We start from the raw sequence: 21,742 nt of genomic DNA, 5'->3' as shown, positions 1-21,742 counted from the left end.
AAAAGGAAAAGGCAAGGCAAGAGGAAAGAAAAGGAAAAGGCAAGGCAAGAGGAAAGAAAAGGAAAAGGCAAGGCAAGAGGAAAGAAAAGGAAAAGGCAAGGCAAGAGGAAAGAAAAGGAAAAGGCAAGGCAAGAGGAAAGAAAAGGAAAAGGCAAGGCAAGAGGAAAGAGAAAGGAAAAGGCAAGGCAAGAGGAAAGAGAAAGGAAAAGGCAAGGCAAGAGGAAAGAAAAGGAAAAGGCAAGGCAAGAGGAAAGAAAAGGAAAAGGCAAGGCAAGAGGAAAGAAAAGGAAAAGGCAAGGCAAGAGGAAAGAAAAGGAAAAGGCAAGGCAAGAGGAAAGAAAAGGGAAAGGCAAGGCAAGAGGAAAGAAAAGGGAAAGGCAAGGCAAGAGGAAAGAAAAGGGAAAGGCAAGAGGAAAGAAAAGGGAAAGGCAAGGCAAGAGGAAAGAAAAGGGAAAGGCAAGGCAAGAGGAAAGAAAAGGAAAAGGCAAGGAAAGAGGAAAGAAAAGGAAAAGGCAAGGCAAGAGGAAAGAAAAGGAAAAGGCAAGGCAAGAGGAAAGAGAAAGGGAAAGGCAAGGCAAGAGGAAAGAGAAAGGAAAAGGCAAGGCAAGAGGAAAGAGAAAGGAAAAGGAAAGGCAAGAGGAAAGAGAAAGGGAAAGGAAAGGCAAGAGGAAAGAGAAAGGAAAAGGAAAGGCAAGAGGAAAGAAAAGGAAAAGGAAAGGCAAGAGGAAAGAGAAAGGAAAAGGAAAGGCAAGAGGAAAGAAAAGGAAAAGGAAAGGCAAGAGGAAAGAAAAGGAAAAGGAAAGGCAAGAGGAAAGAAAAGGAAAAGGAAAGGAAAGAGGAAAGAAAAGGAAAAGGAAAGGAAAGAGGAAAGAAAAGGAAAAGGAAAGGAAAGAGGAAAGAAAAGGAAAAGGAAAGGAAAGAGGAAAGAAAAGGAAAAGGAAAGGGAAAAGGAAAAGGAAAGAGGAAAGAAAAGGAAAAGGAAAGGAAAGAGGAAAGAAAAGGAAAAGGAAAGGAAAGAAAAGGAAAAGGAAAGAGGAAAGAAAAGGAAAAGGAAAGGGAAAAGGAAAAGGAAAGGAAAGAGGAAAGAAAAGGAAAAGGAAAGAGGAAAGAAAAGGAAAAGGAAAGGGAAAAGGAAAAGGAAAGGAAAGAGGAAAGAAAAGGAAAAGGAAAGAGGAAAGAAAAGGAAAAGGAAAGGGAAAAAGGAAAAGGAAAGGAAAGAGGAAAGAAAAGGAAAAGGAAAGGAAAGAGGAAAGAAAAGGAAAAGGAAAGGAAAGAGGAAAGAAAAGGAAAAGGAAAGGAAAGAGGAAAGAAAAGGAAAAGGAAAGGAAAGAGGAAAGAAAAGGAAAAGGAAAGGAAAGAGGAAAGAAAAGGAAAAGGAAAGGAAAGAGGAAAGAAAAGGAAAAGGAAAGGAAAGAGGAAAGAAAAGGAAAAGGAAAGGAAAGAGGAAAGAAAAGGAAAAGGAAAGGAAAGAGGAAAGAAAAGGAAAAGGAAAGGAAAGAGGAAAGAAAAGGAAAAGGAAAGGAAAGAGGAAAGAAAAGGAAAAGGAAAGGAAAGAGGAAAGAAAAGGAAAAGGAAAGGGAAAAGGAAAAGGAAAGGAAAGAGGAAAGAAAAGGAAAAGGAAAGGAAAGAGGAAAGAAAAGGAAAAGGAAAGGAAAGAGGAAAGAAAAGGAAAAGGAAAGAGGAAAGAAAAGGAAAAGGAAAGGAAAGAGGAAAGAAAAGGAAAAGGCAAGAGGAAAGAAAAGGAAAAGGAAAGGCAAGAGGAAAGAAAAGGAAAAGGAAAGGCAAGAGGAAAGAAAAGGAAAAGGAAAGGCAAGAGGAAAGAAAAGGAAAAGGAAAGGCAAGAGGAAAGAAAAGGAAAAGGAAAGGAAAGAGGAAAGAAAAGGAAAAGGAAAGGAAAGAGGAAAGAAAAGGAAAAGGAAATGGCAAGAGGAAAGAAAAGGAAAAGGAAAGGCAAGAGGAAAGAAAAGGAAAAGGCAAGAGGAAAGAAAAGGAAAAGGCAAGGCAAGAGGAAAGAAAAGGAAAAGGCAAGGCAAGAGGAAAGAAAAGGAAAAGGCAAGGCAAGAGGAAAGAAAAGGAAAAGGAAAGGCAAGAGGAAAGAAAAGGAAAAGGCAAGGCAAGAGGAAAGAAAAGGAAAAGGCAAGGCAAGAGGAAAGAAAAGGAAAAGGCAAGGCAAGAGGAAAGAAAAGGAAAAGGCAAGGCAAGAGGAAAGAAAAGGAAAAGGCAAGGCAAGAGGAAAGAAAAGGAAAAGGCAAGGCAAGAGGAAAGAAAAGGAAAAGGCAAGGCAAGAGGAAAGAAAAGGAAAAGGCAAGGCAAGAGGAAAGAAAAGGAAAAGGCAAGGAAAGAGGAAAGAAAAGGAAAAGGCAAGGAAGAGGAAAGAAAAGGAAAAGGCAAGGCAAGAGGAAAGAAAAGGAAAAGGCAAGGAAAGAGGAAAGAAAAGGAAAAGGCAAGGAAAGAGGAAAGAAAAGGAAAAGGCAAGGAAAGAGGAAAGAAAAGGAAAAGGCAAGGAAAGAGGAAAGAAAAGGAAAAGGCAAGGAAAGAGGAAAGAAAAGGAAAAGGCAAGGAAAGAGGAAAGAAAAGGAAAAGGCAAAAAGAAAGTAAAGGCAAAAGGAAAGTAAAGGCAAAAGGAAAGTAAAGGCAAAAGGAAAGTAAAGGCGAAAGGAAAGGAAAGAGGAAAGGAAAGGAAAAGGCAAAAGGAAAGTAAAGGCGAAAGGAAAGGAAAGAGGAAAGGAAAGGAAAAGGGAAAGGAAAGAAAGGCAAAGGAAAGTAAAGGCGAAAGGAAAGGAAAGAGGAAAGGAAAGGAAAAGGCAAAAGGAAAGTAAAGGAAAGGAAAGGAAAGAGGAAAGGAAAGGAAAAGGCAAAAGGAAAGTAAAGGCGAAAGGAAGGAAAGAGGAAAGGAAAGGAAAAGGCAAAAGGAAAGAAAGGAAAAGGCAAGGAAGAGGAAAGGAAAGGAAAAGGCAAAAGGAAAGTAAAGGCGAAAGGAAAGGAAAGAGGAAAGGAAAGGAAAAGGCAAAGGAAAGTAAGGCGAAAGGAAAGGAAAGAGGAAAGGAAAGGAAAAGGCAAAAGGAAAGTAAAGGCGAAAGGAAAGGAAAGAGGAAAGGAAAGGAAAAGGCAAAAGGAAAGTAAAGGCGAAAGGAAAGGAAAGAGGAAAGGAAAGGAAAAGGCAAAAGGAAAGTAAAGGCGAAAGGAAAGGAAAGAGGAAAGGAAAGGAAAAGGCAAAAGGAAAGTAAAGGCAAAGGAAGGAAAGAGGAAAGGAAAGGAAAAGGCAAAAGGAAAGTAAAGGCGAAAGGAAAGGAAAGAGGAAAGGAAAGGAAAAGGCAAAAGGAAAGTAAAGGAAAGGAAAGGAAGAGGAAAGGAAAGGAAAAGGCAAAAGGAAAGTAAAGGCAAAGGAAAGGAAAGAGGAAAGGAAAGGAAAAGGCAAAGGAAAGAGGAAAGGAAAAGGCAAAAGGAAAGGAAAGGCAAAAGGAAAGTAAAGGCAAAAGGAAAGGAAGAGGAAAGGAAAGGAAAAGGAAAGGAAAGGCAAAAGGAAAGTAAAGGCAAAAGGAAAGGAAAGAGGAAAGGAAAAGGCAAAAGGAAAGGAAAGAGGAAAGGAAAAGGCAAAAGGAAAGTAAAGGCAAAAGGAAAGGAAAGAGGAAAGTAAAGGCAAAAGGAAAGGAAAGAGGAAAGGAAAAGGCAAAAGGAAAGGAAAGAGGAAAGGAAAAGGCAAAAGGAAAGGAAAGAGGAAAGGAAAAGGCAAAAGGAAAGGAAAGAGGAAAGGAAAAGGCAAAAGGAAAGTAAAGGCAAAAGGAAAGGAAAGAGGAAAGGAAAAGGCAAAAGGAAAGTAAAGGCAAAAGGAAAGGAAAGAGGAAAGGAAAAGGCAAAAGGAAAGTAAAGGCAAAGGAAAGGAAAGAGGAAAGGAAAAGGCAAAAGGAAAGTAAAGGCAAAAGGAAAGGAAAGAGGAAAGGAAAAGGCAAAAGGAAAGTAAAGGCAAAGGAAAGGAAAGAGGAAAGGAAAAGGCAAAAGGAAAGTAAAGGCAAAAGGAAAGGAAAGAGGAAAGGAAAAGGCAAAAGGAAAGTAAAGGCAAAAGGAAAGGAAAGAGGAAAGGAAAAGGCAAAAGGAAAGTAAAGGCAAAGGAAAGGAAAGAGGAAAGGAAAAGGCAAAAGGAAAGTAAAGGCAAAAGGAAAGGAAAGAGGAAAGGAAAAGGCAAAAGGAAAGTAAAGGCAAAAGGAAAGGAAAGAGGAAAGGAAAAGGCAAAAGGAAAGAGGAAAGGAAAAGGCAAAAGGAAAGGAAAGGAAAAGGAAAGGAAAGAGGAAAGGAAAAGGCAAAAGGAAAGAGGAAAGGAAAAGGCAAAGGAAAGTAAAGGAAAAAGGAAAGGAAAGAGGATAGGAAAAGGAAAAAGGAAAGGAAAGAGGAAAGGAAAAGGCAAAAGGAAAGAGGAAAGGAAAAGGCAAAAGGAAAGGAAAGGAAAAACTAAAGGAAAGAGGAAAGGAAAAGGCAAAAGGAAAGAGGAAAGGAAAAGGCAAAAGGAAAGTAAAGGAAAAAGGAAAGGAAAGAGGATAGGAAAAGGAAAAAGGAAAGGAAAGAGGAAAGGAAAAGGCAAAAGGAAAGCAAAGGAAAGAGGAAAGGAAAGAGGAAAGGAAAGGAAAAGGCAAAAGGAAAGCAAAGGAAAGAGGAAAGGAAAGAGGAAAGGAAAGGAAAAGGCAAAAGGAAAGCAAAGGAAAGAGGAAAGGAAAGAGGAAAGGAAAGGAAAAGGCAAAAGGAAAGCAAAGGAAAGAGGAAAGGAAAGAGGAAAGGAAAGGAAAAGGCAAAAGGAAAGCAAAGGAAAGAGGAAAGGAAAGAGGAAAGGAAAGGAAAAGGCAAAAGGAAAGCAAAGGAAGAAGGAAAGGAAAGAGGAAAGGAAAAGGCAAAAGGAAAGTAAAGGAAGAAGGAAAGGAAAGGAAAGGAAAATCAAAAGGAAAGTAAAGGGGAAAGGAAAGGAAAAGGCAAAAGGAAAGTAAAGGAAGAAGGAAAGGAATGGAAAGGAAAAGGCAAAAGGAAAGTAAAGGGGAAAGGAAAAGGCAAAAGGAAAGTAAAGGGGAAAGGAAAAGGCAAAAGGAAAGTAAAGGGGAAAGGAAAGAGGAAAGAATGGAAAGGAAAAGGCAAAAGGAAAGTAAAGGGAAAGGAAAAGGCAAAAGGAAAGTAAAGGGGAAAGGAAAGAGGAAAGGAATGGAAAGGAAAAGGCAAAAGGAAAGTAAAGGGGAAAGGAAAAGGCAAAAGGAAAGTAAAGGGGAAAGGAAAGAGGAAAGGAATGGAAAGGAAAAGGCAAAAGGAAAGTAAAGGGGAAAGGAAAGAGGAAAGGAATGGAAAGGAAAAGGCAAAAGGAAAGTAAAGGGGAAAGGAAAGAGGAAAGGAATGGAAAGGAAAAGGCAAAAGGAAAGTAAAGGGGAAAGGAAAGAGGAAAGGAATGGAAAGGAAAAGGCAAAAGGAAAGTAAAGGGGAAAGGAAAGAGGAAAGGAATGGAAAGGAAAAGGCAAAAGGAAAGTAAAGGGGAAAGGAAAAGGCAAAAGGAAAGTAAAGGGGAAAGGAAAGAGGAAAGGAAAGGAAAGGAAAAGGCAAAAGGAAAGTAAAGGGGAAAGGAAGTAGGAAAGGAAAGGAAAGGAAAGGAAAAGGCAAAGGGAAAGTAAAGGGGAAAGGAAAGGAAAGAGGAAAGGAAAAAGGAAAGCAAAGAAAAAAGAAAATGAAAGGAAAAAGGAAAGGAGAAAGGAAAGGAAAGGAAAAAGGGTCTCCTTGGAGCCTTCTCCTCTCCAGGCTGCACAGCCCCAACTCTCTCAGTCTCTGGAGATCAGAACTTTTCTGACCTGCAGCACTCACTGGGTAGCAGCAGGTACATGAACATGTCCAGAAGAGCATAGCCCATAAAACAAATAACCAGGGGTAAATATTAATGAGGCTAATAGCTTTTTGGACTTGTTAAGGAGTGCATTTCCCATCTTCCAGCTTCACACATCTGTTTGCTGAGTGGAAAGATAAACGTGGCTCCAGGAGCTGGAGTGACCTTGGTGCTGGTTGTTGCTGTCCTGCTGTTCAGAGCTGGAGGTGTCTCAGTGGTAGCCTGGTTTCACTCAGTGTCCCTTTCTCTCCCCTTTTAGGTACTCCCTAAATTCATGAGATGGCCAACACCACACAAATCTCCAAGGATGAGCTGGAGGAACTCAAGGAGGCCTTTGCTAAAGTTGGTAAGTCACAGTGAGGACTGCACCTCGCTCCTGTGCTCAGCACTGGTAAGACCACAGCTTGAGTGCTGTGTCCAGTTCTGGGCTCCTCAGATCAGGAAAGATGTTGAGATGCTGGAAGGTGTCCAGAGAAGGACAACAAGGCTGGGGAGGGGTCTGGAGCAGAAGGCTGGGGAGGGGTCTGGAGCACAGCCCTGTGAGGAGAGGCTGAGGGAGCTGGGGGTGTTCAGCTTGGAGAAGAGGAGGCTCAGGGCAGACCTCATTGCTCTCTACAACTCCCTGCAGGGAGGCTGTAGCCAGGTGGGGGTTGGGCTCTTCTCCCAGGCACCAGTGACAGAAGGAGAGGACACAGTCTCAAGCTCTGCAGGGGAGGTTTGGGCTGGGTGTGAGGAAGAAATTCTTCCCAGCAAGAGAGATTGGCCATTGGGATGTGCTGCCCAGGAGGTGGTGGAGTCACTGTCCCTGGAAGCGTTTCAGATAAGCCTGGATGAGGCCTTTGGTACCATGGTTCAGTTGATCAGGTGGTGTTGGGTGACAGGTTGGACTGGATGATCTCCAAGGTCTTTTCCAACCTGGTGAATTCTGTGATGCTGTGATTCTGTCTGCTGTGACTTTGACATGGATTCATCCCAGCCCTGCCAGCAGGATGTGGGCAGTCTGCTGCTTTTGTGGTCTCCTCTGTGCCAAGGAGTTGCCTTGGCAGCCTTCTTGCTTCTGGCTTGTCAGCTCCGGACAAGGAGCACAAAGGGAGGGACTCTGGCAGTCTGGCTGCCACTGAGCCTTGCCCCCTTGCTCCAGGGTGGGCTTTGTGGATTCCTGAGGGCAGGAGAAGCATCCCAACAAGTACTGCATTCCAGGCAGCACTTCAGGGCTTGCACAGTGCTTGGGTTTGATGCTGTTGTTTGGGCAGGGTGGCTGAGCCATGTAAGTGGAGCTGCTGCCTTTCTGGTTTGTGCAGGGGCGTTTGAGGCACTCTGCTTGGTGAGCTTGGAGGCAAAGGCTAATGGGTGTCTGGTTACCTGGCCATTAGGCAACTGCTTGTGGTGCCAATCCAATGCTTTGTGGCTGCCTTGCATGTGCATTGCCCTCTGGTGGCTCTCTTTCTTCTCTGGTTCTCACTTCCCTAACAGACACTTGGGTGCTGGAAGGGTTGCACAGCCCGAGTTGCTCTGCCTGCCTTCCAGCTTTGGCATTGCAGAGGTCTCTTGGCCTGGCATTGCAAGAGGTCTCTTGGCCTGGCATTGCAAGAGGTCTTCTGCCCTGGCAATACAGAATTCTCCTGTCCTGGCAATGCAGAGGTGTCTTGGCCTGGCATTGCAGAGGTCTTCTGCCCTGGCAATGCAGAGGTCTCTTGGGCTGGCATTGCAGAAGTCTCCTGGCAGGCTGCTGCAGGAAGCTGAACTGGGCAGCAAACTGACATCACGGGGAAAATAGTTTTCTGCTGATTGAGTTTCTTGATATGGCTTAGAGGAGGGTCAGAGGAAAGCCAGCGAGGGGTGGGATGGGAGGTGGACCTCAGCAGCATGGACTGAGGTCAGTGTATGCAGCTAAGGAACCACACCCAGGACTGGCACAGGCCAGGAGTGAGTTGCACAAGTGATGAGAGGCAGTGTTTTGTTTTCTTAAGTGGACATCTTTGCTTGAGCACTGGTTATAAACACAGGCTGGGCACTGCCTGGCAGCTATCTGGGCTGAGCTGCCCTCTGGAGCAAGGTGGCTCTGAAAACTCTTCCAGCAAGTTCAGTTTGCAGTCTGTAGGGAGAAGCAGGAATTTTCAGAGGCAGCTGATTGTCAAGGAGCAGTGCACCCTGCTGGGACTTGCTTCAAGCTGCATGTCAGGCAGTTCCCTTTCCCTCTTGCCAGGACGTCTCCAGCAGGTGGAAGGGAGCTGCTGCAGAAGGAGAGCATCGTGCTTCTCACTGCCTAATCTGCCTCTGAGTGCCAGCCTTGATGAAGCTGGGATGTAGGAAGCCCACTCTGTCCTTGGATACACTTACCTTGGCTGGAATGTGGTGTTAGTGTGTGTGGAAATTATGGAGATGAGCTTGGCTGGCTGCCTTTGCACTGGAAGCATGGAGAAGCCCAAGTCAGGTCTTGCTTTGTGTTAGGGAACCAGCTTGACCTGCTCAGGAGGTGGGTCCTGCCCTGGTTTTTAAATGATAAAAGCAGTGTCAAAAGCTGGCTGTTAGCTGAGCAATGGGACATCCCCACAAGTGAGATCAGATCTGCTAGTCCTCCTCAGCTGCCTCCTGTTTTGTGTGCTTTAGGCATGCCACAGCCCCCAGGCCTTGCTGAGGGATGTGCCTGGCAGGAGAGTCTCTGACAAGAGCAGAGTCCTGCACCTGGACAGGAAGAATAAACTGCAGCAGGACAGGCTGGGAGAGGATCTGCTGGAGAGCAGCCCCAAGGAGAAGGAGCTGGGAGTGCTGGTGGGCAGCAAGTTCTGCATGGGACAGCAATGTGCCCTGGGGGCCAAGAAGGCCAAGGGGGTCCTGGGGGGCATTCAGAGGAGAGTGTCCAGCAGAGCCTGGGAGGTTCTGCTGCCCCTCTGCTCTGCCCTGCTGAGACCTCACCTGGAATATTGCATCCAGTTCTGGGCTCCCCAGTTCAGGAGGGACAGGGATCTGCTGGAGAGAGTCCAAGGGAGGGCTCCAAGGACGCTGAAGGGCCTGGAGCACTGCCTGGGGAGGAGAGGCTGAGAGCCCTGGGGGTGTTTAGTCTGGAGAGGAGAAGGCTGAGAGGGATCTGATCAATGTCTATCAATAGCTGAGGGCTGGGGGTCAGGAGGGAGGGGACAGGGACAGGCTCTGCTCAGTTGCACCCTGGGATAGGACAAGGGGCAATGGATGGAAACTGCAGCACAGGAGGTTCCACCTCACCATGAGGAGGAACTTCTGCACTGGGAGGGTCCCAGAGCCCTGGAGCAGGCTGCCCAGAGAGGTTGTGGAGCCTCCTTTTCTGGAGCCTTTGCAGCCCCATCTGGATGTGTTCCTGTGTGACCTGTGCTGGATTCTCTGGTCCTGCTCTGGCAGGAGGGGTTGGACTTGATGATCTCTGGTGGGCCCTTCCAAACCCTAGCATCATGTGAGCCTGTGACTTCCCAGGTGTATGTCTGTCCAGCTGGACCAGACTGAGACATCTGGGGGTGCTGGAAGGCAGTGAGCTGTGTTGCTGTGTACTCTCTTACCATTGGCTCTCCATGACAGTTGAAGAGAGGCTGCCCAGAACGTTTGTGGAGCCTCCTTCTCTGGAGGCTTTCAAAACCCACCTGGATGTGTTCCTGGGTGGTTTACTCTGTGTGATCCTACTCCAGCATGGGAAACAGACAGGATGGTCTTCAAGACCATCAATTCACGCCATTGTGTGACCCTCTGAGAAACCATGGTCTGAAGTCTGCTACAGTTCAGACAAGCAGCTCCCAGCATCCTATGGCCAGGTATTTGTATTGGAAATACTCCAAATGGTAAACAGTAGTGGGGAAAAAAGGCAGTTTAAAATCTGAAAGAAAGTAATTGAGTGGGGGCATGAGGACCATTGAGGCCTTGAATGACCTGCAGGGTAGTGGGAGAAGAGCAAGGACACTGAACTGCTGGAGTGGGTCCAGAGGAGGCCACAAGGCTGGAGAACCTCCCCTGTAGGGACAGGCTGAGAGAGTTGGGGCTGTTCAGCCTAGTGAAGAGAAGTCTCTGGGGAGACCTCAGAGCAGCCTTCCAGTACCTGAAGGGGCTCCAGGAGAGCTGGGGAGGGACTTTTGCCAAGGTCTGGGAGTGCCAGGATGAGGAACAATGGCTTTGAGCTGGGAGAGGGGAGATTGAGACTGAAGATTAGTAAGAAATTCTTTGCAGTGAGGGTGGTGAGACACTGGCACAGGTTGCCCAGGGAGGTGTTCAAGGCCAGGCTGGATGAGGCAGGAATATTTACAGTCCTGTTGTGTTTGTAATGCAAAGGGAAGCATTGGCCTAATCAACACAGACAAGGAACTGTTTGAGCAGGTCCAGTGGAGGCCACCAAGATGATCAGAGGGCTGGAGAACCTCCCTATGGGGACAGGCTGAGAGAGTTGGGGCTGTTCAGCCTGGAGAAGAGAAGGCTCCAGGGAGACCTTAGAGCAGCCTTCCAGTACCTGAAGGGGCTCCAGGAGAGCTGTGGAGGGACTTTTGCCAAGGTCTGGGAGTGCCAGGATGAGGGACAATGGCTTTGAGCTGGGAGAGGGGAGATTGAGATGAGGAAGAAGTTCTTTAGAGTGAGGATGGGGAGACACTGGCACAGGTTGCCCAGGGAAGTGTTCAAGGCCAGGTTGGATGAGGCCTTGAGCAACCTGGAGTAGTATGAGGTGTCCCTGCCCATGGCAGGGGGGTTGGAACTGGATGATCTTTAAGATCCTTTCCAACCCAACCCATTCTGTGGTTCTCTGCACTCTCAGCTGGTTCCAGAACCTGTCCTGCAGAGCAGGTGCCTGTACAGACATGGCCAGAGAGTGGCCCTTGGTAGGGCAGGCATGGCAGAGCAGAATCTGCAGTTTTGCTCTATTTCTTGGTCCTCTCCCTGCTCCACTAGCAGAGATAATCGTCTCCTCCTTCTGGAAACAGGCAGTACTTAAAAGCTGAACACTTTGTTCACTGCTGCTGCTGCAAGGTGGGAAACAATGCCCTGAGCCTTACGGGGCTCTGCGATCCGGCTGGAGTGTGTCCTGCTCAGCCTTTCTCCTTAAAAGGCAACGTGTGGGTTACTTTCCCCTCACATCCTGTTATTTCAGCTATTTTAAGGACTTGTTGGGAGGAAGCTGAGCCAGAGCTGGCAGCAGCTTTGGGGTTTTAGTTGCTGCAGCCCCGGCAGATGGGCAGGAGGTGGTGGCCGCGCGGCGCTGCGGTGACCTTTCCCGGTGCTGGTACCCCGGCAGGCATGCATCTTTCAGTGGAAATAGGAACCTTCTTGCTGTGCTGTACTTTCCTTTCCACCAGGCAGATTGCCATGGAGCCAGGCTGGAGCTTGCCTGCTAAAACCATTTTCAGTTTCTTCCATTAGTAATCGTGGGATGAGCGTCCCCGTTCTGGACAGCTTCTGTTCTGATAGCCTCTGCAGCTGTCCAGCACCGTGTCAGGCTTTGTCAGGCAGGGCTTTTACACCACCTCTTGCCTGAAGGCTGGCCCTGCTGCAGGACATCCAGCAAGGTCCATGTCCAAGTGGAGTCCCTCAGGGATCAGCACTGGGACCAGGCTTGTTTAATTTCTTTGTTGGTGCCATGGACAGAGGCATTGAGGCAGCCTCGGCACCAAGCTGTGTGGTGCAGCTGACAGCTGGAGGGAAGGATCCATCCAGAGGGACCTGCACAGGCTGCAGAGCTGGGCACAAGCACTGTGTCAAATTGGCAGAGCCTGTGGCAGAATGACTTTTGCACCTCCACCTCCTCAACCCACCGAAGTATTCACAGAACCAACCAGGTTGGAAGAGACCTCCAAGATCACCAAGTCCAACTGAGCACCCAGCCCTAACTAATTCACCAGGCCATGGCACTGAGTGCCTCATCCAGGCTCTTCTTGAACACCTCCAGGGATGCTGACTCCACCCCCTCCCTGAGCAGCACATTCCAAAGGCAAATCTCTCTGTCTGGGAAGAAATTCTTTCCAAGATCAAGCCTAAACTTCCCCCTGCACATCTTGAGACTGTGTCCTCTTGTTCTGGTGCTGCTTGCCTGGGAGAAGAGCCCAACCCCCACCTGGCTACAGCCTTCCCTCAGGGAGTTGTAGACAGCAATGAGGTCTGCCCTGAGCCTCCTCTTCTCCAGGCTGAACACCCTCAGCTCCCTCAGCCTCTCCTCACAGGGCTGTGCTCCAGACCTCTCCCCAGCCTTGTGCCCCAGACCCCTCTCCAGCCTTGTGCCCCAGACCCCTCCCCAGCCTTCCTGCCCTTCTCTGGACACCTTCCAGCATCTCAACATCTCTCTTGAATTGAGGAGCCCAGAACTGGGCACAGCACTCAAGGTGTGGCCTGAGCAATGCTGAGTACAGGGGAAGAATAACCTCCCTTGTCCTGCTGGCCACACTATTCCTGATCCAGGCCAGGATGCCATTGGCCTTCTTGGCCACCTGGGCACACTGCTGGCTCCTGTTCAGCTGCAGTCACCCAGCACCCCCAGGTCCCTCTCTGCCTGGCTGCTCTCCAGCCACTCTGTCCCCAGCCTGTGGCACTGCCTGGGGTTGGTGTGGCCAAAGTGTAGAACCTGGCACTACAGTAGCATTCCCCACGAGCAACAGCAGCCCAGGGTTGGTATCTCCTCATGGCTCCAGCCCTGGGGAGGAGATGGCAGCTCAGGCACTGAATTAACCTCCCTGGGCTGTCTGTAGCACTTGGCTGCAGCAAAGGGTTACCAGTGAGTGCTGTCAGTGGCTCAGCACTACAGAGCACTAACAGCACAAGATGCCTTAAGTCTCTGCCTCAGAACATGCTGGAGGGTCCTGCCTGCACCTTTGGCTGTGAATCTGGACCATCTGACTGCTTCAAATGCTCTGGCTGCTTGCAGACCCAGCTCTGCTGAAGTCTGAGTGCCAGCCACGCTGTGTACCCTCCTGTCTGCTCATCTTGGTCACCCTGGGAGGCACCCAGCTCGTGCCTGGCCATGGTGGCAGCAAAATGTTCCTTGCCTGAAGAAAGGCTGGGGCTTGGGGGGTTTGCCCTGTGCATTCAGTGGATGTGCTGATGTCCCTGAAGGGGTTCTGATGTCTCTGAAGGGGTCAGGGTTTGTTGATGTGGAAAGGAGCAGGTTCATGCTAAATTCTCATTCTCTTTCTCCCCAAATCTAGTAAGGATCATGCCCCACCAAGCTTGCAGTGCAGCTGTGGCTTGGTGGTGGTTGGGTGTCAAAGCAAATGTACCTGCAGAGCATTGTTGGGCAGCATGAAAATATCTGCATGCAGTTTTCCATCAGTGATAAAGAGAAGGCTCCAGGCTGACCTAACTGCCACGTTTCAGAACCTGAAAGGGGCTACAAGAAGGCTGCAGGGGGACTGTTTGCAAAGGCCTGCAGGGACAGGACAAGGGGCAATGGTTTGAAATTATGAGGAGAGCCTGAGGGAGCTGAGGGCTCTGGAGCTTGGAGAGGAGGAGCCTGAGGGTGACCTCATTGCTGGTGCTAAAGATGTGCAGGGGGAGTGCCCAGAGGCTGGAGCCAGGCTCTGCTGGGGGATGCCCAATGCCAGCACCAGGGGCAGTGGCAGAAGCTGAGCCATAGGAAGTTCCATGGAAACAGGAGGAAAGATTTTGTCACAGTGAGGGTGACAGAGCCCTGGAACAGGCTGCCCAGGGGGGTTATGGGGTGTCCCTCTCTGGAGATATTCCAACCCCACCTGGATGTGTTCCTGGTTGCCCCTGCTCTGGCAGGGGGGTTGGATTGGATGAGCTTTGGAGGTCCCTTCCAACCCCTAACATTCTGTGATTAGAGCAGAGCAGATTTAGATTGGATGTGAAGAGCAGGTTCTGTACAATGAGGGTGGTGGAACACTGGAACAGTTTGCCCAGGGAGGTGGTTGAGGCTCCATCCCTGCAGATATTCAGGCTGAGGCTGAACAGGGCTCTGGGCAACCTGATCTAGTTGGGGATGTCCCTGCTGACTGCAGGGGGGTTGGACTGGGTGACCTTTGGAGGTCCCTTCCAATCCAGGCCATTCTGTGCTTCTATGACACTGAAGTGTAGGTGTGGAGCTGCCCTGGGGTTTTCAGTTCCTCAGTGAGCAGTGCTGTGTCTCATGGCTGTTTCAACATGCTGCAGTTGAGTGTAAAAAGCAGTGCCCTGGGGATCCTTCCTGAAAGCACAGGTGCTCTGCTGTGGAACTTCCACTCCCAGCTTGGTCATCTCTGCTGAGAGCTCTGCTGGGCAGCTCTGCTTTGAAGCTGCTCTTGCCCAAAGCTGGGGAGATGATCTGGACTGAGCTGAGCTCCTCTCTGAGGAGGTGCTGAGCCTGCTTGCCACACAACCTGTGCTTCCTGGTGTGTTCTTGGGGGTGCCCACTGAGCAGTGTACCACTCAGCCTTGGTATTTGGGGTGAGCATCCCCTGGGGTGTCTGAGATGAATGCTCCCCACAGGGTGCCCCCAGAAAGGGACAGCACTGTGCCCTCATGGCCAAGAGGGCCAAGGGGATCCTGGGGTGCATCAAGAAGAGTGGGGCCAGCAGGTCAAGGGAGGGTCTCCTCCCCTTCCACTCAGCCCTGGTGTGGCCACATCCGGAGTGCTGTGTCCAGTTCTGGGCTCCTCTGTTCAGGAGGGACAGGGATGGACTAGAGAGTGTCCAAGGGAGGGTGTGGGGGTGAGGAAGGGACTGCAACATCTGTGTGTGGAGGAAAGGCTGAGAGCCCTGGGGCTGCTGAGCCTGGAGAAGAGAAGGCTGGGAGGGGATCTGATCAGAGTGGGTGTCAAGAAGGGGCCAGGCTCTTTTCAGTGATGTCCTGTGATAGCACAAGGGGCAATGGACACAAAGTGGAGCACAGGAAGTTTCATCTCCACGTGAGGAGAACCTTTTTTGGTTTGAGGGTGCTGGAGGCCTGGAGCAGGCTGCCCAGAGAGGTTGTGGAGTCTCCTTCTCTGGAGCCTTTCCAGCCCCATCTGGATGTGTTCCTGTGTGACCTGTGCTGGATTCTCTGGTCCTGCTCTGGCAGAGGGGTTGGACTGGAAGATCTCCAGAGGTCCCTTCCAACCCCTAACATCCTGTGGTACTGTGATTCAGTGTGCACAGCTTCTTTTCAAGTCTTTTGTAATTCTTACCTTTTTCAAGTTTGTTCCCAGTCTCCTCCTCTGGAGAATTTTAAGCCCCACCTGGATGTGTTCCTGTGTGACCTGCCCTGGGTGCCCCTGCTCTGGCAGGGGGCTTGGACTGGAAGATCTTTCCAGGTCCCTTCCAAACCCTGACATTCTGTGACTCCATGAGTCTATGCTGTGAGAGGCCAAACTAGGAGATTCCTTCTTACCTCCAGATGTTGTAGACATCCCTGGTGCACAGATTGCTCTCCAGGAAGCTCTTTTGGGCACAGGGGCTGTGTTTCTGCCCTGCTTTCTGGGGCTGGTCTGATAAGGGTTACTGGGTTCCTAAAACCTTCTCCTGTCCTTTCTCCTCCTCAGACCTCAACAGCAATGGGTTCATCTGTGACTATGAGCTGCATGAGCTCTTCAAGGAGGCCAACCTTCCTCTGCCTGGGTATAAAGTGAGAGAGATCATCCAGAAGCTGATGATTGATGGTGACAAGAATAAAGATGGGAAGATCAGCTTTGAAGAGTTTGTCTATGTAAGTGGTGTCTCTGAATTGCCTGGGGGACAAAGCTTTGAAGCAAAGCTAAGGAAGGGAGGACTGACAGACCCACCATATGAAGAAAGGCTGAGATTCACTGGGGTTGTTCAGCCTGAAGAAGAGCAGGCTCAGGGGAGACCTTATCCCCATGGAGCAGGACACAGAGGGTGGCTGCCAGCAGGATGGAGACTCCCTTTGTACAAGGAGTGCCATGGAACAGACAAGGGGGGATGGGGACAAGTTACTGCTGGGGACATTCCCTTTGGACTGCAGGAGAAAATGTTTGCCATGAGCAGAGTCAGAGCCTGGAATCATCTCCCAGGGGCAGCAGTGGAGTGCCCTGCACTGGGCAGTTTGAGACTCAGCTTGCCAGGGTGCTGAGCCAGCTCATGGCAACTGCACTGTCACCTAGAGAGGTTGGAGCAGAGGATCCTTGGGGTCCCTTCCAAGCTGGCAGTCTGGCATTCTATGAGCTTGAACCTGGCTTCTCAACCCCTTAACCTAATCCTAGTTTTCCTTCTCCAAACTGATCACTTCTGAGGACTTAACCATCTAAAAATTAGTTCCTTGGGCAGGTCTCTGCCTATGACCAGTCCTTTGTGCCAGCCTTTAGATCTGGCCAGAGGGCAAATATGTGTTTTTTACACAAAAGCCAGAAAGATCCACATGCTTTTCCTGAATGAACATGAGGTGACAACTGGAAAAACAGACTTCTAGTTCTGCAGGCTTCCAGTGTTGACTGGGAACTGCTTTTTTCCAGGCACACAGAAGTATTTCCAGGGACTTAGAAGTATTTGCTAAAGACTGGAGAGGGCCTTTCAAGAGGCAGCTGGAGATAACCAAGCTGTGTGCTGAGCTGGACTCACTGGAGGGCAGGGATGGCATCCAGAAGGATCTTGAGAAGAGGCTTGAGAAGAGGCCAGGGTCAGCTGCAGGAGGTTCAACAAGTCACAGGGCAAGGTCCTGCAGCTGGGCCAACCCAGGCACCAATCCAGGCTGGGTGCTGAGTGGGTTGAGAGCAGCCCTGCAGAAAAAGCCTTGGGGGTGTTGGGTGCTGAGCAGCTCCCCAGGAGCCAGCAGTGCCCTCCTGCAGCCCAGCAGGCAGCTGTGTGCTGGCTGCAGCCAGAGGAGTGTGGGCAGCAGGGCAGGAGAGGGGATTCTGCCCCTGGGCTCTGCTCTGCTCAGACCTCACCTCCAATCCTGCCTCCAGTTCTGGGGTTCCCAGCACCAGAAGGACACAGAGCTGCTGGAGAGAGTCCAGAGGAGGCCACAAAGATGCTCCAAGGGCTGGAGCAGCTCTGCTGTGAGGCCAGGCTGAGGGAGCTGGGGGTGTGCAGCCTGGAGAGGAGAAGGCTCCAAGGGGACCTCAGAGCTGCCTGCCAGGACCTGAAGGGATCCTGCAGGAAGGCTGCAGAGAGACTTTTGCTGAGGGTGTCTAGAGACAGGCCAAGGGGGAATGGTTTGAAGCTGAGGCAGAGCAGGGTTAGAGTGGAGCTGAGGAAGAAGTTCTTCAGTATGAGGGTGGTGAGACTCTGGCACAGGTTGCCCAGGGAGGCTGTGGATGTCCCTTCGCTAGAGATGTTCAAGGCCAGGCTGGATGAGACCTTGAGCAAGCTGGGCTGGTGAGAGGTGTCCCTGCCCATGGCAGGGGGGTTAGAGTAGATCATCTCTGAGGTCTCCTCCAGCCTAAGCCATTCTGTGGTAAGTGTTAGATGCTGATCTAGAAAAAAATCAGTTATGTTTGTTGCCTCAAAAGAATGGAACAGGAGTAAGGGGATAGAAGTTGGAGAATAAATCTAACCTTCAACCTTTCCCCTCTAAAAAGAGGTGAGAAAAGAATTTAATTTGCTTTATTTTCACAGAAGCACACCATTTCTCCAGAGCTACTGGTTCCATAACCATCCCTTCATCCTTTCCATCCTCTGATGACTGAATACTGGGCAGTCCCTTTGAGGTTTTCCTCTCAGCTAGCAGTTTTCTTGACATTTCTTTCTTTGTCTTCACCTTCTGAATTGTTTTCAGAGCCTCTGAACCTTTTGAGTTCGGAGGAGCCACCTCGTAAGTTGGAGCCTGTTTGCAGTCTGTCCACACCTGCATGCTGGGTGCATGTTTGCAGCTGGTGGTTTGAGCTGGGCCATGACTCTTCAACTGTCCACTAGGAAGGAAGAAATCAACCTCTTGTGCCTGCCTTGGAGTGGTAGCAATGGTCTGGTGAACGTCTTGGAGATGCCTCAAGCCAAGCAGTAGGAAGCAATGGTTGGAGGATTTTGAGGACCAGAGCTGTCGCTGCTTGCTAACCCTCAGCACTTCCCCTGGGGTCTGGGGTACAAAGGGAGGACATTTCAGTTGTGTTTGCAGCCTGCTGGAAAATAATTTGGTTAAGTTTTCAGGGGGGGTGGTTTGGTTCTGGAGCAGAGAAGGCTCTGCAGAGGCTTCATAGTGGAATTTCAGTATCTGAGGAGGACCTACAGGAAGGGGTCTGTGGGGAGGGACTGTGCAGAAAGGGTTTGGAGTGACAGGAGGAGGGGCAATGGTTTGAAAGTGGAGCTGGGCAGAGTTAGGTTGGACATCAGGAGGGAGTTGTGCACAGTGAGGCTGGTGAGACACTGGAACAGGCTGCCCAGGGAGGTGGCTGAGGCTCCATCCCTGGAGACATTCAAGATCAGTCTTGATGGGCTCTGGGCAACCTGATCTACTTGGAGATATGCCCCTGGGCTCAGCACTGGTGGGGCCACACCTGGAGTCCTGCGTTCAGTTTTGGAGCTCTCACTCCAAAAAGGTCATTGAGGGGCTGGAGCAGGTCCAGAGAAGGGCAACCAAGCTGGGGAAGGGTCTGGAGAACAGGGCTGGGGAGGAGCAGCTGAGGGAGCTGGGGGTGTTCAGTGTGGAGAAGAGGAGGCTGAGGGGAGATCTCATTGCTCTCTACAGCTCTGAGAGGAGGCTGCAGTGAGGTGGGGGTTGGGCTCTGCTCCCTAGATATCAGGTGATAGGACAAGAGGAAATGGCCTGAAACTGTGCCAGGGGAGGGTTAGGTTGGAGATTAGGAAAAATGGCATCACTAAAAGAGTGGTCAGGGGTTGGCACAGGCTGCCCAGGGAGGTGGTAGAGTCCCCATCCTTGGAGGTGCTCAAGAAACCTGTGGCCATGGCACTGTGGGACATGCTTTGGTGGCCATGGTGGTGTTAGGGTGGTGGTTGGATTGATGATGTTAGAGAGCCTTTCCAACCAAAACAATTCTGCCATTTTCTGTCCCTGTGCACTGCAGGGGGCTTGGACAAGATGACCACCTTGGGTCCCTTCCAACCCAATGCCTTCTGTGAGCTGCAGCAGGCTTTCAAGCCACTCAATGCATTTTTTGACCCTCACAGCTTCTTAGCTCTGTAGGACCTCAGGGCCAGCAAGAATTAAATACAAGCTGTTCAGGAGCAGCTTCAGTCCTTCTGCACTGAAGCATCTCCTCTGCCCTCAAGGCTGAAAATATTTTGACAGCTAGCCCAGGCCTGGTTTTAGGGGAGGGGGAACTCTTTCCCTGTTTTTAGGGGAGGGGGAACAGTTTCCCTGTTTTTAGGAGAGGGGGAACAGTTTCCCTGTTTTAAGGGGAGGGGGAACTGTTTCCCTGTTTTAAGGAGAGAGGGAACTGTTTCCCTGTTTTTAGGGGAAGGGGAACTGTTTCCCTGTTTTAAGGAGAGAGGGAACTGTTTTCCTGTTTTTAACAGAGGGGGAACTGTTTCCCTGTTTTTAGTGGAGGGGGAACTGTTTCCCTGTTTTTAGGGGAAGGGGAACTGTTTGCCGGTTTCTAGGGGAAGGGGAAATGTTTCTCTATTTTAAGGGGAGGGGAAACTGTTTTCCTGATTTTAGAGGAGGGAAGAACTGTCTTTCTCCCCTTGTTTTTAGGGGAGGGGAAACTGTTTCCCTGATTTAAGGAGAGGGGGAACTGTTTGCTTGTTTTTAGGAGAGGGGGAACTGTTTCCTTGTTTCAAGGGGAGGGGGAACTGTTTTCCTAGTTTTAGAGGAGGGGAGAACTATTTTCCTCCCCTTGTTTTTAGTGGAGGGGGAACTGTTTCCCTGTTTTTAGTGGAGGGGGAACTGTTTCCCTGTTTTTAGGAGAGGGGGAACTGTTTCCCTGTTTTTAGGGAGGGGGAACCTTCCCCTGGAGCACTGTTTCCCACCTGTTTGCTGCAGAGCCGACTGTTGCCTTGTCCTTGGGTTTGTGGCCCCAGTCTTGGGTGTGAACTAAAGTCACATTGACAGGAGTGGCTGCTTCCACAGGGAGGTTCCTGCACAGCAGCTTTGTCACCTGGGGTCCTGCAGATCCTCTGCATGTGTAACCTGCTCTGACTGCTGAGGGCTTCACCTTTTTTGTCTCGTGGCCTTTTGGGGTCTCCTCGGCCGGGTGACTGCGTGTGAGCTCACCTTCATGCCTGATGCTTCTTGGTTTCAGCAGGCACCTGCAAGAGGTTGGAGAAGGTTTGGGATGACTGCCCCACTGTCCATGTTACAGCTAATACTGCTGCACCCTTGCTGTGCCATCCACCTTTGCTGATGGTTTGGTTGTTGTGGGTTTTTTATTATTTTTTCACTACAAAGCTTGCTGTGAAGCCGAGAAGAAATGGCTGCTTCTGTGGTCCTTCTCCTGGTATGGAAGAGAGGTTTGTTTTTTTTTTTCCTTTACCTAACAGAGCCCTTTGAATTGTAGATTTTCCAAGAGGTGAAGAGCAGTGACATTGCTAAGACCTTCCGAAAAGCCATCAACAGGAAGGAAGGGATCTGTGCCATCGGGGGCACCTCCGAGCTCTCCAGCGAGGGCACGCAGCACTCCTACTCAGGTACCACCCCCTTCCCCCTCCTCTCTTGGGCAGCTGGAGTCCACATCTCCAAAGCAGGACATCTCTACACCTTCCTGCTCCTCTCTTGGGCAATTGGAGTCCATAACTCCAAACTAGGAGATCTCTACACCTTCCTGCTCCTCTCTTGGGCAGCTGGAGTTCCACATCTCCAAAGCAGGACATCTCTACACCTTCCTGCTCCTCTGCTGGGCAACTGCAGTCCAGATCTCCAAACCAGGAGATCTCTACACCTTCCTGCTCCTCTCCTGGGCAAGTGGAGTCCATATCCCCAAACTAGGAGATCTCTACACCTTCCTGCTCTTCTCCTGGGCAAGTGGAGTCCATATCCCCAAACCAGGAGATCTCTACAACTTCCTGTACCTCTCTTGGGCAATTGTAGTCCAGATCTCCAAACCAGGAGATCTCTACACCTTCCTGCTCCTCTCCTGGGCAACTGGAGTCCATATCCCCAAACCAGGAGATCTCTACAACTTCCTGTACCTCTCTTGGGCAAGTGGAGTCTAGATCTCCAAACCAGGAGATCTCTCTACTGCCCTGCCCTGTTCTCTGCTAGCTGAATGATCTCACGTCAAGGTGAGAGCAGGACAGAATGAGAGAGTCTTTCTGCCTGGCCATTCTCCAGCTGCTCTGTCCCCAGCCTGTAGAGTGGCTGAGAGCAGCCAGGCAGAGAGGAACCTGGGGGTACTGATTGACAGCAGCTGAACAGGAGCCAGCAGTGTGCCCAGGTGGCCAAGAAGGCCAATGGCATCCTGGCCTGCATCAGCTATAGTGTGGGCAGCAGGAGCAGGGAAGTCATCCTGCCCTGTGCTCAGCACTGCTCATGCCACACTTTGAGTGCTGTGTCCAGTTCTGGGCTCCTCAGTTCAAGAGAGATGTTGAGATGCTGGAAGGTGTCCAGAGAAGGGCAATGAGGCTGAGGAGGTTTCTGGAGCACAAGGCTGGGGAGGGGTCTGGAACACAAACCCTATGAGGAGAGGCTGAGGGAGCTGGGGGTGTTCAGCCTGGAGAAGAGGAGGCTCAGGGCAGACCTCATTGCTCTTTACAACTCCCTGAAGGGAGGCTGTAGCCAGGTGGGGGTTGGGCTCTTCTCCCAGACAAGCAGCAGCAGAACAAGACACAGCCTCAAGCTGTGCAGGGGAGGTTTAGGCTTGATCTTGGAAAGAATTTCTTCCCAGACAGAGAGATTGGCCATTGGGATGTGCTGCCCAGGGAGGGGTTGGGGTTGACATCTCTAGAGGTGTTCAAGAAGAGCCTGGATGAGGCACTCAGTGCCATGGACTGGGTGATTAGTTAGGGTGGGTGATCAGCTGGACTTGGTGATCTTGGAGGTGTTTTCCAACCTGGTTTATTCTGTGGTAATGCAAGGTCAGCAGTGTGTAAATTCAGTGTATATTTCCTTGGTTTGTTAGCTGTGCTTGCTGATGAAGTTCTT

General features: G+C 50.2%; 1 protein-coding gene across 2 annotated transcripts in view; it reads left to right on the top strand.

The window, feature by feature from the left end:
* Positions 1-6,121: 6,121 nt before the first annotated feature.
* The window catches only part of PLS3 (plastin 3), a 33,708-nt gene continuing 18,087 nt past the window's right edge, over positions 6,122-21,742 (top strand). For both annotated transcript variants that reach the window (XM_054388815.1, XM_054388816.1), the window contains exons 1-3: positions 6,122-6,191; positions 15,297-15,460; positions 20,160-20,289. In XM_054388815.1, coding sequence (XP_054244790.1) covers positions 6,125-6,191; positions 15,297-15,460; positions 20,160-20,289 — 361 coding nt within the window. In that variant the 5' untranslated portion in view covers positions 6,122-6,124. The remainder of the gene's footprint in view (positions 6,192-15,296; positions 15,461-20,159; positions 20,290-21,742) is intronic.

The sequence above is a fragment of the Indicator indicator genome, chromosome 17 (genome assembly GCF_027791375.1).
Source record: "Indicator indicator isolate 239-I01 chromosome 17, UM_Iind_1.1, whole genome shotgun sequence".
In the NCBI taxonomy this organism is placed as follows: domain Eukaryota; kingdom Metazoa; phylum Chordata; class Aves; order Piciformes; family Indicatoridae; genus Indicator; species Indicator indicator.
Note: the sequence above shows the minus strand (reverse complement) of the source record. Positions and strands in the feature narration are given on the sequence as shown.